The sequence below is a fragment of the Bos indicus x Bos taurus genome, chromosome 11 (genome assembly GCF_003369695.1).
Source record: "Bos indicus x Bos taurus breed Angus x Brahman F1 hybrid chromosome 11, Bos_hybrid_MaternalHap_v2.0, whole genome shotgun sequence".
In the NCBI taxonomy this organism is placed as follows: Eukaryota; Metazoa; Chordata; class Mammalia; order Artiodactyla; family Bovidae; genus Bos; species Bos indicus x Bos taurus.
Genome location: NC_040086.1, coordinates 6282505 through 6296454, shown reverse-complemented (window position 1 = coordinate 6296454; position 13950 = coordinate 6282505). Strand labels below are relative to the sequence as shown.

At 47.9% G+C, this 13950-nt stretch overlaps 1 protein-coding gene across 1 annotated transcript in view; it reads left to right on the top strand.

Annotated features, from left to right (window-relative positions):
* The first annotated feature begins 5984 nt into the window (after positions 1-5984).
* The window catches only part of RFX8 (RFX family member 8, lacking RFX DNA binding domain), a 52303-nt gene continuing 44337 nt past the window's right edge, over positions 5985-13950 (top strand). Inside the window, exons 1-2 of the mRNA XM_027554387.1 lie at positions 5985-6184; positions 10535-10658. Coding sequence (XP_027410188.1) covers positions 6111-6184; positions 10535-10658 — 198 coding nt within the window. The 5' untranslated portion in view covers positions 5985-6110. The remainder of the gene's footprint in view (positions 6185-10534; positions 10659-13950) is intronic.

The following is a 13950-nucleotide window of genomic DNA, read 5'->3' as shown; positions in this document are numbered from 1 at the left end:
GGCAAATAGATGGGGAAACAGTGGAAACGGTGGCTGACTTTGTCTTTCTGGGCTCCAAAATCACTGCAGATGGTGATTGCAGCCATGAAATTAAAAGACGCTTTCTCCTTGGAAGGAAAGTTATGACCAACCTAGACAACATATTAAAAAGCAGAGACACTACTTTGTCAACAAAGGTCCATCTAGTCAAGGCTATGGTTTTTCCAGTGGTCGTGTGTGGATGTGAGAGTTGGACTATAAGGAAAGCTGAGCACAGAAGAATTGATGCTTTTGAACTGTGGTGTTGGAGAAGACTCTTGAGAGTCCCTTGGACTGCAAGGAGATCCAACCAGTCCATCCTAAAGGAAATCAGTCCTGGGTGTTCCTTGGAAGGACTGATGTTGAAGCTTAAACTCCAATACTTTGGCCACCTGATGTGAAGCACTGACTCATTGGAAAAGACCCTGATGCTGGGAAAGATTGAGGGCAGGAGGAGAAGGGAATGACAGAGGATGAGATGGTTGGATGGCATCACTGACTCAATGGACATGGGTTTGGGTGGACTCCGAAAGTTGGTGATGAACAGGGAGGCCTGGCGTGCTGCGGTTCATGGGGTCGCAGAGAGTCAGACACAACTGAGCAACTAAACTGAACTGGAGCAACTGAGCCCGTGCACCACAACTACTGAGCCTGTGCTCTGGAGCCTGGGAGCCGCAACTATTGAGCCCCATAACCACCCTCGCGCCCCAGAGCCCGTGCTCTGCAGCAAGAGAAGAAACCACAACCAGAAGCAGAACACGGCAACGACAGCAGCCTTGCTCGCTGCAACCAGAGAAAGCCCTCACAGCAACGAAGACCCAGCACAGCCAAAAACAAAGAAATAAATTAAATTATTAAGAAAGGTTCCTTCCAGGCAAAAATGGAACATACAGTTGTCTGTTTTCTAAAATGCTCTGTCCGTGCAGATGCCAAATACATTCTACATTCTTGACCGACTCATTAGCTGTATTTAACACTATACCTATTGCCCAGAGACACCTGGTACATCAACAGAAAGTGAATAATTGTGAGGATTGAATGAAATTAAGCACCCTGGATCAGAGATGGTTTTGTGCAAGGAAAAGGCACAGCTGTTGCCCTTTTAAAAGATAAAATGTGACTAACTGGATCATCTGGAAATCAATTAGACTGAAGTAGGCCAAAGATATAGCTGTTTGGCTAAAAGAGATATAGTCTCTGGCAGAGGGGAGACAGAGCTTTGTGTGCACAAAATGTGACATCAGGAGTTGGAATTCTGTGGATATAAACTTTAAGATTTCCTTTCCCTTGTGATGACAAGGGGACATTTTGAGGGCAGATGCTGAGCCTGAATTAAGAGAGGGGTTGGACTTTTCAGGTGCAAGAGAGCCTATAACTAGGTCTGACTGCTTCATGAAAATTTTTGTTATGTCTGTTGCAAGGCCACATTCTTTGAAAAGAAAATGGATTTTATACCTAATTCTATTTAGCAGTCTATGTGGCTATAAGCTCAACTCAAATGAAAGCTGTAATTATGCTGCTAGTGGAAGGATCATGTACAGAGGTAAGTGTCCTTTCTACATCCAGCACATAAGGAAGGCAGAAAACTGTGAAAAAAAAACAAACAAACCCTGACTGTTACAGTGCTAACATGTATCTATTCAAATGCTTCATCTTAAGGGACTGGTTGAACTAGAGACATCAGCGGTGGTGGGTGAAATTAACCCGTCCTTTGGGTGGAGGGTGTGAAATTGACCCAAAGGCCTCATTAGCAATGTCCTCTCACCATTAGACCTCAATAGCTCTGGAGCAAAATGAGGTAATGTGCACACTTTGCAGCATCTCATATTTGATGCGGTAAACAGCAGAGAGACCAACAGTCAACCGAAGAATCCTGGTATCCTACTGTATTTCCAGGGTGTCTCAGTGCTTGGTGCTTGCTGGGGCTCAGTAAATATGCCAGTGTTACATAATCAGCAATGACACACTAGGACCACGAGTTGGCCTTGAATAACAGTGAGCTTGTCTCTTGGTTATTTCCAATGTCTGTGGAAATGGGTGGGCATCTTGGGGAGCTTCTTGGGTGGCAGGGAGCTACTGCAGGATGGAAGCAGACATGCTCTCAGCTCCCACCAGCCACCAAAAAGGATGCCCACCCCTGGGGACACAGGATCTGAGCACTCAGGCCAAAGTAAAGCCCATGAAGGGGCCTCACAGGGCCCCCACCCAAGTGGGTGCTACCTCTTCTCAAGACAACTAGAGAAGAAGGGCTGCCCTCAGGTTACCTTGGAGGAGCTGCCATGTCATTTTCCCTGTGGCTTCCTCTCTCCTCCTGCGGGTCCTCCTTCACCTCTGCCTTTCTGCTTTCTCCATCAGTGGTGCTTCCTGGCACCGCCTGAAACCTGCGCCAACCTGCTCCTTGCCCACACCGCTGGCCTCCCATGCTTGCTCCATGAAGGAGTCTCTACAGACACTGTTCCCCTCAGTTCCTGTCTTGAGAGGCTTTCCAGGTGGCACAGTGGTGAAGAACCTTCCTGTCAATGCAGGAGACCTGGGTTCCATCCCTGGTCAGGATGATCTCCTGGAGAAGGGAACAGCAACCCACTCCAGTATTCTTGCCTGGAGAATCCCATGGACAGAGGAGCCTGGCGGGCTACAGTCCATGGTGTCGCAAAGAGTTGGACATGACTGAAGGGACTCAGCATGCACACATGATGTGGGGTCAGCTGTTCCCTGCTGGATGACTTTTTAAAGAAGTCAGTCCATAAAAAGGACATTCAGCTGAAAAGAGAAATAGGGCAGATGGCGGCCCCATCACTTAATACAAGTTCTTCCAACATATCCACCCATCCTACTATTACCTTCCCCCCTAAAAACCTCCCCAGGTTTCAGGACCAGGGTGATACCTGGCACAGCTCAGCAAAGGAGAGTCAGGTACCATCCAGGGTCAGCTCCATTGACCTGGTCAAACCTCAAGGCTCAGATTCTGCAACGATGTCTCCACTGGGACTGCCTTGGAGCCTTCCCCTGACACCCTGATGATGGGGACCCCCTGACAACTGCATCGCAGTGCTGTCACGTGGAAGGCAGTTGACACTGTCTGTGGACTGAATCTCTGCCCTGCTTCCAGAAATGGTTGTCAAATGTACATGTAGTGTTATTCATGGTGCCTCGTTTCTTGTTTTGATCTGTTTTTTGACATTTTTAGAAATTTTGGTAGAATACACATCAGTACAGTTCAGTTGCTCAGTCGTGTCTGACTCTTTGCGACCCCATGAACCGCAGCACGCCAGGCTTCCCTGTCCATCACCAACTCCCAGAGTTTACTCAAACTCGTCTCCATTGAGTCGGTGATGCCATCCAACCATCTCATCCTCTGTCGTCCCCTTCTCCTCCTGCCTTCAATCTTTCCCAGCATCAGGGTCTTTTCCAATGAGTCAGCGCTTCACATCAGGTGGCCAAAGTACTGGAGTTTCAGCTTCAACATCAGTCCTTCCAATGAACACCCAGGACTGATCTCCTTTAGGATGGACTGGTTGGATCTCCTTGCAGTCCAAGGGACTCTCAAGAGTCTTCTCCAACACACAGTTCAAAAGCATCAATTCTTCGGCGCTCAGCTTTCTTTATATCCAGGTCTCACATCCATACATGACTACTGGGAAATACACATAGAACATAAAATTTACCATTTTAACCATTTTAAAGTGTACAATTCTGTGGCATTAAGTACTTTTACATTGTGATGCAACTATTCCCACTATTAATCTCCAGAACTTTTTCATTATTCCAAACTGAAATTTTGTATCCACTGCACAACTCTCCATCTCTCTTCCCCCAGCCCCTATATATATATATATATATATATATATATACTTTATATATAATTCTTTGGTGATGGACAGGGAAGCCTGGCATGCTGCAGTCCATGGGATGGCACAACTGAGTGACTGAACTGATACAATTGTTTATATTTAATATATACTCTTTATCTTTACTCTTTTAAAAAAAAATAATAGCAATCTCAATGAATATGGCATGGTAAATCAGCACAGGTTTTGATTTGCATTTCCTTCCTGATGAAAGTGAAAGAGGAAAGTGAAAAAGTTGGCTTAAAGCTCAACATTCAGAAAACGAAGATCATGGCATCTGGTCCCATCACTTCATGGGAAATAGATGGGGAAAGAGTGGAAACAGTGTCAGACTTTATTTTGGGGGGCTCCAAAATCACTGCAGGTGGTGACTGCAGCCATGAAATTAAAAGACGCTTACTCCTTGGAAGGAAAGTTATGACCAACCTAGATAGCATATTCAAAAGCAGAGACATTACTTTGCCAACAAAGGTCCATCTAGTCAAGGCTATGGTTTTTCCTGTGGTCATGTATAGATGTGAGAGTTGGGCTGTGAAGAAAACTGAGTGCTGAAGAATTGATGCTTTTGAACTATGGTGTTGGAGAAGACTTTTGAGAGTCCCTTGGACTGCAAGAAGATCCAACCAGTCCATCCTAAAGGAGATCAGTCCTGGGTGTTCATTGGAAGGACTGATGTTGAAGCTGAAATTCCAGTACTTTGGCCACCTCATGTGAAGAGTTGACTCACTGGAAAAAACCCTGATGCTGGGAGGGATTCGGGGCAGGAAGAGAAGGGGACGACAGAGGATGAGATGGCTGGATGGCATCACTGACTCGATGGACATGAGTTTGGGTAAACTCCGGGAGTTGGTGATGGATAGGGAGGCCTGGCATGCTGAGGTTCATGGGGTCGCAAGGAGTCGGACACGACTGAGCGACTGAACTGAACTGAATGACTAATGATGTTGAGCATCTTGTGCTAATTGGCCATCTGGATATCTTCTTTGGGAGAACAAAATCCTTTGCTCATTTTTTAACTGGGCAATACCTGGTATCTCAGAAGGTAAAGAATCTGCCTGCAATGCGAGAGACTTGGGTTTGATCCCTGGGTCGGAAATATTCCCTGCAACTCACTGCAGTATTCTTGCCTGGAGAATCCCATGGACAGAGGAACCTGGTGGGCTACAGTCCATGGGGTTGCAAAGAGTCAGACATGACTGTTCTTATCATTCAGCTGTCCAATGTGTTTTTTTTTTCTTTTTTTTTTTTCAATGTGTTTTTAATCTAGATGAAGTCCTTTCTAGGGACTTTGGAGCTGTCAGGGGCCCAAGTAATAGTGGCCTGACTGAGCCTGTGTCCCTGCCACACGCCCTACATTTATGGGCTGCTTAATAACACACATGCCAGGCCCCTGAGAAGTGGGGTTAGGCGAGAGCAAGCAGCTGGTCTCTCCGAAAGGCAGTCATTAAATACTTCTTGAGGGAAGACCGCTAAGGCAAGGCTGCAGGTGGCCTCACTAGGCTCCAGTTGGAGTCGCCCCCACCTCCCCTCCCTCCAATTCCCAGCACCAGAGGTTCTCACCCCAGGTCGCAGGTTAGCATCACTAACCTCTGAGGAGCTTATAAAAGCGGGTTTGAGCAAGCCTTCCCCTCAAACCCCAGACCCTCTGGGGGTGTCTCTTGGGAGGCTACATCTTTGAAACGTGCCCAAGTAACTCCAAAGCGCAGTCAAGGTTGAGGACCACCGTTCATCAGATGCCCTGACTTGGTGCGTGCACTGGGTTTTGTGTGTTGCAACCTTGTCTGACTGGTTGGAAGGGGGGAGAGCGCTACGCGTATTTCTGTTCTACGGTCTTTGGATCTGGGAGAGGCGAGGACACCGCCCCCCAAACCTTCCCAGCAGGCGCGGGGCGTGGCCCAAACCCACCACAGGCCCAGGGGCCCCCCGGACCACCCCCCCAGGCCCGCAGCCCAGCTCCCTACGCGTTCCCCCACTGCCCGCAGCAACCCCTACCCCGCGCTCTCCAGCCCTTCTCCAGCCACGCGCCCCCCATGCGCGCCCCGCCCCCGAGGTCCCCCGCCGCTGCCCAGACCTCCACGCGCCCCCTGCGGACCCCCGAGGTCCCCAGCCCCTCGCTGCCCCCGCGCCCCCGCGCGCCTCCTCCCGACCCCCGCGCGCCCGGCTCTAAAGTAAACAGCAGGAGCGGCGGCGGCCCGACGGTGCCGCTGCGGACTCGCCTCCTCGGAGCAGCGGGCGGCTCTAGCCATGGCCGAGGGCGTGCCGGCCTCCCCGTTGGGCGGCGCGGGCAGCCGGGGCCTGCACAGCGGCATCATCCAGTGGTGAGCGGCCTGGGGGCGGGGGGCGCCCGGCGGAGGGGAGGGGAGAAGCAGGGCGAGGAAGAGGGGCACAGCTCCCTCCGCTGCTGCCCCTGGGACCTCCGGCCAAGCGCCAGGGGCCACCGCCTGCGCCCGGGGCAGATAAAAGGCTCGAAAGGACAACCGTTCACTCTCAGGAAGGACCAGCGCTTTCTAATGTTGGTGGGATAGGTCTAGACACACACACACACACACACACACACACACACACACACACACACGATGGGCCATGTGGTTTTCCCACTTACCGCTGGTGGAATGGGACTAGACACACACTATCGGCCATTTGGGTTTTCCGCCTGGGGGCTACCTTGCTGGTCTCTGTCAGACACACACACACACCACGGGCCATGGGGGTTTCCCACCTGGGGGCTCCCCGTTGGTTACACTTCCCTGCAGGAAGTAATCCAGCCCGCCCTCAAGGGGCTTGGTGGTGGGTCTGGGCTTCCGTGTACATGGAGAGCACCCAGCTAGGCCAGGAGAGTATTTTCTCTGAGTGTGCCATTCCGCCTGGGAAGTTCTCTAAGTTAAGGCAAAGCCGTTTTTTTAGCTCTAACAATGCACTCCACATTTGCTTGTGAAGTTCACTTCTGGCTATTTACATAGAGGAAGAATAAACTGGAAGAAAAACACCGCCAGCCCTTGGGACTGATGAACTCAGGGGTTTGTAGCTCTTCCTAAGTAGCAAAATAATTGAAACCAGGCCTAAAACCTTCGCTTTAGAAGGTGACCAACCAGTAGACAGCTGATTACTTCTCTTTTTAAGTTTTAAGGCGTATTTCTCAAGAAAGACTTTCTGGAAAGTTTCAATGGGTGAGATAGAAAAATGAACAGTGTGTTTGTGATTGGAACCCCAAAAGTCCTAATTGGCCACCCCTTTTCTCCAAAAGGAGATTCTCGATGTCTTTTCTCTGGCATAAGAAAGAAAATCAAGAGAATAAATATTTTTTAATGTTTTAAAATAATTTTAAAATATTGAAAACAGTAACCACAGTACACACGGTATTTTCAAAGTGTTACAAGCAGCCCTCTGCTTCTTTCACACTTACTCAGACCCCTCATCATATCAGCAACCTTCTTACAAAAAAGGGCTCTGAGGAGGCCGTTGTCAATTTTCAGGTCACCCTTTAGTCAATTAGACTTTCTAGGACTGGAAAAGTCTAGAGATTCGAAAGAATGATTAGAGATTCAAAAAAATACCTGGACCTTCTCCTCAGGTCATTTATAAACTGGTGGGATGCAGGCTGCCCACAAAGCTGGTGCCCTAAAAGCAGGATGGTGTTCAAGGCCTGTGTCACCAGTTCTGCCCCTGCAGGCCTGGGATCCCGGGGTGGGGTTGTGCCCTTCAAGCTTGGGAGGGCAGGAGGTGAGGAGGGGCAGAGTTTCCCCAGGATGACTGATCTTTAGGCATCCAGTCTATGAGGTGCTAGAGAAGACTCCTGAGAGTCCCTTGGGCTGGAAGGAGATCAAACCAGTCAATCTTAAAGACAATCAACCCTGAATATTCATTGGAAGGACTGATGCTGAAGCTCCCATACTTTGGCCACCTGATGCAAAGAGCCGACTCATTGCAAAAGACCCTGATGCTGCGAAGGATTGAGGGCAGGAGGAGAAGGGGATGACAGAGGATGAGATGGTTGGATGGCATGAAGAAATTAGAACCCTTTTGCACTGTCGGTGGAATGTAAATTGGTACAGCCACTATGGAAAATTATAGAGATTCCTCAAAACACTGAAAAGAGAACCACCGTGTTATCCAGTAATTCCCCTTGAAAGCAAGGATTGGAACAGATATCTGTACCCCCATGTTCATAGCAGCGTTATGCACAATAGTCAGACATGGAAGTAACCCAAGTGTCCATCAGTGGATGGATGGATAAACAAAATGTGGTCTATACATAATGCACTATTTTCCAGATATAGAAAGCAAGGAAATTCTGATGCAGACAGCAACATGGATGAACCTTGAAGACATTATGCTAAATGAAATAAGCTAGTCCCAAAAGGATAAACACTGTATGATTTCACGTGTATGAGGCACTGAGAGGAGTCAGATTTGTTGAGACAGAAAGAATGGTGGTTAGCAGGGGCTGGAGAGCTTCCCAGGAAGTGCTAGCAGTAAAGAACCTGCCTGCCAATGCAAGAATCTTGAAGAGATGAGAGTTCAATCCCTGGATCAAGAAGTTCCCCTGAAGGAGGGCATGGCAACCCACTCCGGCTTGCCTGGAGAATCCCATAGACAGAGGAGCCTGGTGGGCTACAGTCCATAGGGGTCTCAAAGAGTCAGACATGACTGAAGTGACTTAGTACACACACACATGGGCAAGGGCAGGGAATCGAGAGTGTTTCTGGCCGGTACAGAGTTTTAGTTTTGTGAGACAGCCGGAGTTCTCTGGATGGATGGTGATACACAGCAGGGCACGAGCAATTTCACAGTAATGAGGAGATACTTAACAGCACTGAACTCTGCATTTTAAAATATGCTTTATGTTATATATATTTTATCAGAATTTTAAAAAATGAACAGTGAAAAAAACAAACAGAACCCCTCAGTTTGTAACAGAGCCAGCCTGGTGTCCTGGAGGATGTTAGAAGATGGCCTTTGCAGATGTAACCAGTTAAGAGCTCTCACTGGACTTGGGGGCACTGGCGTGGAGCATCCACAAGCCAAGGAAGGCCAAGGGTTCCTGGCCTCTGCAGCAGCGAGGAGGGAAGGAGCACGTGGAGCACATGCTTCCCCAAGCCTCAGGAAGAGCCGACTCGGCTGACACCTGGTTTCTGGACCATCGGCTTCCCCAACTGTGACAGCACACATTTCTGTTGCTTAAAGCCACCTGGCCTATGGTAGTTTGTTACCTGAGGAAATCAAGACAGGGTCAAAGCTTCCCTCCATCCCCATATGTTGACTTTTCCTCCTTCCATAAAGCAGATGGGATTAACAACTGTGGCCTCTAGCTTGCAAGGAAATAGGCCTCAGCGTGCCTCATCCCAGAAAATAAGCCGTAGGTCATCAGTAAGAAAGGAGATGCATTGTTGGTAAAGTGTTAGTCACTCAGTCGTGCCTGACTCTTTGTGACCCCACGGACTGCCACCCACCAGGCTCCTCTGTCCATGGGATTTTCCAGGCAAGGATACTGGAATGGGTTGCCATTTCCTTCTCCAGGGGATCTTCCCAACCCAGGGATCAAACTCGGGTCTCCTGCGGTGCAGGCAGATTCTTTACCGTCTAAGCTACGAAGGAATCCCAGATTGTTGGTAAATTCCCTGCTAAAAAATGCTTCTGTGTTTAAAAACTGTGCTGGCTTCGCCAAGGAGGGAAAGTCGGTGGGATGAATTGGGAGATTGGAATTGACCCATATGCACTACTGATACTACATATAAAATCGATACCTACTGAGAACCTACAGGGAACTCTCTTCAGTGCTCTGTGGTGACCTAAATGGGAAAGAAATGCAAGAAAGAGGGGATAGATGTATATGTATAGCTAGTTCTTTACCGTCTGAGCCATCTAGTTTTGATCCCTAGGTCAGGAAGATCCCCTGGAGAAGGAAATGGCTACCCACTCCAGTATTCTCGCCTGGAAAACCTCAGGGACAGAAGAGCCTGGTGGGCCACTGTCCGTGAGTTGCAACTAACACTTCATGGCTAGTTCACTTTGCTGTACAGCAGAAACATGTAACTGTAAATCAACTACACTCCAATACAAATTAATTTTTAAAAATTAATCAAATATATAGTGGCTGGCCTAAGTCACTTGGGTTTAAAAGTTATGTAAACAACTGTTTCAGAGAAAGAGGGGAGGGGAGGGCTGCGCACACATGTCCCAGGTCACAGGCACATGGGCACTGGGAAGCCACATGGGCTCCAGCTGTCACCCTCAGGGGTGTTGACTCTATGGGGGCAGGGGGAGTGGCCTTGTTTTGTGTCCTAGTGAGTTAATAATCCTGTGTCCTAGTTACAGAGATCTTGGTTGCCACCTTTGTTAAGTTACATGAAGCAGTGTCTGCTGAACCCAACAATTTGGGCTTCTTATTAATATGCCTGCACACCAAAAAGATATAAAAGCAACAATACTGCACCACGTTGGAAGTCTAAAGTCACAATCAACATACTGATACTTAACTCTGGGCTAAGCACAAAAGGGTACATTGCAGATACTGACAGATGAGCCATGGCATTCATTCAATAAACTAAGCATATTTCATTTAGTTAGATCCACCCTTGTCTCTGACCCTTATGGAAGCATCCTGCCCTAGAATCACTGATGCCAACCTCCTCTTCCTGTTCTTCCTCCCCACCCCACCCCACCCCCAGGTTGGTTGACAATTTCTGCATCTGCGAAGGATACAGTGTGCCTCGCTGCCTCATGTATGAGATTTACATGGAGACCTGTGGGCAGAATGCTCAGAACCAAGTCAACCCAGCCATGTTTGGGAAGGTCTGTTGTGAAGATAAAAATACAATGTCCACTGAGTAAAAAAGTATGCAAGTTATTAATAATCAATGAGGAAATGCTGGGGTTTATTTGGGTCTAAGTGGGTACTCTGAAGGAGATCAGCCCTGGGATTTCTTTGGAAGGAATGATGCTAAAGCTGAAACTCCAGTACTTTGGCCACCTTATGCCAAGAGTTGACTCATTGGAAAAGACTCTGATGCTGGGAGGAATTGGGGGCAGAAGGAGAAGGGGACGACAGAGGATGAGATGGCTAGATGGCATCACTGACTTGATGGACGTGAGTCTGAGTGAACACTGGGAGTTGGTGATGGACAGGGAGGCCTGGCATGCTGCGATTCATGGGGTCACAAAGAGTTGGACACGACTGAGCGACTGAACTGAACTGAACTGAACTGAAGTGGATATAACCGGCTTCACCCTGGAAACCAGCCAGATGATTAGCCTACTTCCTCACACCTTCCCAAAGCCATCCCATCCTTTGTCCACACTTCATAGTGAGGGGCCAGGAAAGGGAAGGGTGGGGTTACATTCACCAGAGAGAATGCAGCTCTAGCAGCCCCAGAGACCCGCATCGTTCAGCCTGGCTTGCCGGGTCATTGTTCCCTGCATAGACATGTCACAGCTCAGGACCCCACAAGCGCTAAAAGCTACCTTGTGAGGTCAAACAGCTGATCCTTCCCACAATTTGCTCATATCTAGAGAACTCTTGGGCTCTCAAAGCTTTCTTCTGGAGGTTAAGAGCTCTGTCAGGGGCTTTGTTTATACCACGTAATACGCAGCAAACGTTAGCACAAGGATGGCCTATCTGAGACCCTCTACATCCAACAAATATTCATTGAGCAACTGCTACTTCAGCACTGTTTTAGATGCTGAGAGTACAGCAATTAACAGAGAACAGAGAGAAATCCCTGCCTTCACTGCACTTATTACTTTTTAATTTAAATTTACTCTATTTATGTTTTTATTTTGTCTGCACGTGGGCTTTCTGTAGTTGCAGCAAGCCAAGGTTTCTCTCTGCTTGTGATGCTTGGGTTTCTCAATGCAGTAGCTTCTCCGGTTGCAGAGCACAGTCTCTAGAGTGCAGGCTGACTAGTTGTGGCACATGGGTTTAGTTGGTCTGTGGCATGTGGAATCTTCCCGGACGGACCAAGGGTCAACCCATGTCCCCTACCTTGGCAGGCAGATTCTTAACTACTAGACCACTGGGGAAGTCCTGTATTTATTATTAATATATTATAGTTGATGGAGACAGATAAAGAATATAAAATATATAGTCTATTAGATTGTGTAAATGGAGAAGGCAATGGCACCCCACTCCAGTACTCCTGCCTGGAAAATCCCATGGACGGAGAAGCCTGGTGAGCTGCAGTCCATGGGGTCGAGAAGAGTCGGACATAACTGAGTGACTTCACTTTCCCTTTTCACTTTCATGCATTGGAGAAGGAAATGGCAACCCACTCCAGTGTTCTTGCCTGGAGAATCCCGGGGACGGAGGAACCTGGTGAGTTGTGTATGGGGTCGTACAAAGTCAAACGCAACTGAAGTGACTTAGCAACAGCAGCAGCAGCAGCAGATTGTGTAAATGCTAAGTAGAGTAGAAAGAGTAAAGGATCCGTGTGTGTGTGTGTGTGTGCCTGTGTGCATATGTATATGGATGTGTGTGTTAGGGGAAGGGCTGTAATTTGAGGGGAGGCAAGAAGTAACTTTTGAGTCTAGACTTCCAGAAGATGAAACAGTGAGTATGGGGTTATATGAGCAAAGAGCAGAGCAGGCAGAGCCAATGTCAAAGACGCGAGGCAGGAGGGGGCTAACACAGAAAGGAGGCTGCAGTGGTTGGAGGGCAGAGACCAGGAAGAGAGGATCAGAGGCTCAACTCTGGGAGGTGGGAGAAGCCCAGGTGTGTAGGGGGTCAAATCCTGGGTGTATTTGGAAGACAGCCAATAGGATTTGTTGACGGAAAGAATTAATAGAATCACAGAGCTTAATTGTTATTAAAGTAACAATAATAGCTTTCATATTGCATCATATTTACTTTCAGTCTGGTTTTCAAGAATAGACAGAATCCACTCAAAACAAGTTAAAAGGAGAATTTTGATTATTATCATTTTTTAAATTTTATTTTGGCTGCACTGGGTCCTAATGGTGACATGTGGGCTTCTCTAATTGCAGCACTCGGGATTCATTGCCCTATGGCGTGTGGGATCTTAGCTCCTGAGCAGGGATCGAACCTTTATCCCCTGCACTGGAAGGTGGATTCTTAACCACTGGACCACCAAAGGTCTCGAAAGGAGAATTTTTTTAGAGGGATATCTCATTTAATCCAATGGCAAGAAGTTTGACTGGACCTCATAGAATCTAATCTAGTGCTGCCCAATAGAAATGTAATAGGAGCCAGATATATAATTTTTAAATATTCTAGATCCTCCTTTTCAAAGTTTTTAAGGTGAAACTGATTTTATAAATTTTAAATTTTATCCCAAGTATTCAAAATACTGTTGTTTCAAGATGGAATCAGTATTTAAAACTCACTGAGTTGTTTTGTTCATTCTTCATGCTAGATCTCAAAGATCAAATGCATTATTTTACACGTTGGTTTTCACTCACCTAGTCGTGTCTGACTCTTTGCAACCCCATGGACTGCAGCACACCAGGCCTCCCTGTGCCTCACTATCTCCCGTAATTTGCCCAAGTTCATGTCCATTGCATTAGTGATGCCATCCAGCCATCTCGTCCTCTGACACCCTCTTCTCCTTCTGCCCTCAATCTCTCCCAGCATCAGGGACTTTTCCAGTGAGTCGTCTTTTCGCATCAGATGACCAAAATACTGGAGCTTCAGCTTCAGTATCAGTCCTTCCAGTGAGTATTCAGAGTCGATCTCCCCGAAGATTCACTGGTTTGATCTCCTTGCTCTCCAGGGTACTTCGAGGAGCCTTCTCTAGCACCACAGTTCAAAGGCATTAATTCTTTGGTGTTCTGTCTTCGTTACAGTCCAGCTCTCACAACCGTACATGACTACTGGGAAGACCATAGCCTTGACTGTATGGACCCTTTACATGTACAGCCCATCAATCAGACCAGCCCATTTCAAGTGCTCAGTGGCCACTTGTGGCTGCTGGGTCCCCTCTCAGACAACCTAGACAAGATTCTGAGTCACCAGGCATCTCCTCTCTCCCTCTGGTGTGTCTGTAAACCACTGTGATGCTGCTTCTCTTGCCAGTCCTGCTCCAGGCCCATCCCAGAAGCCAGCTTCTTCCTCCAGTGTCATGATTTCCCA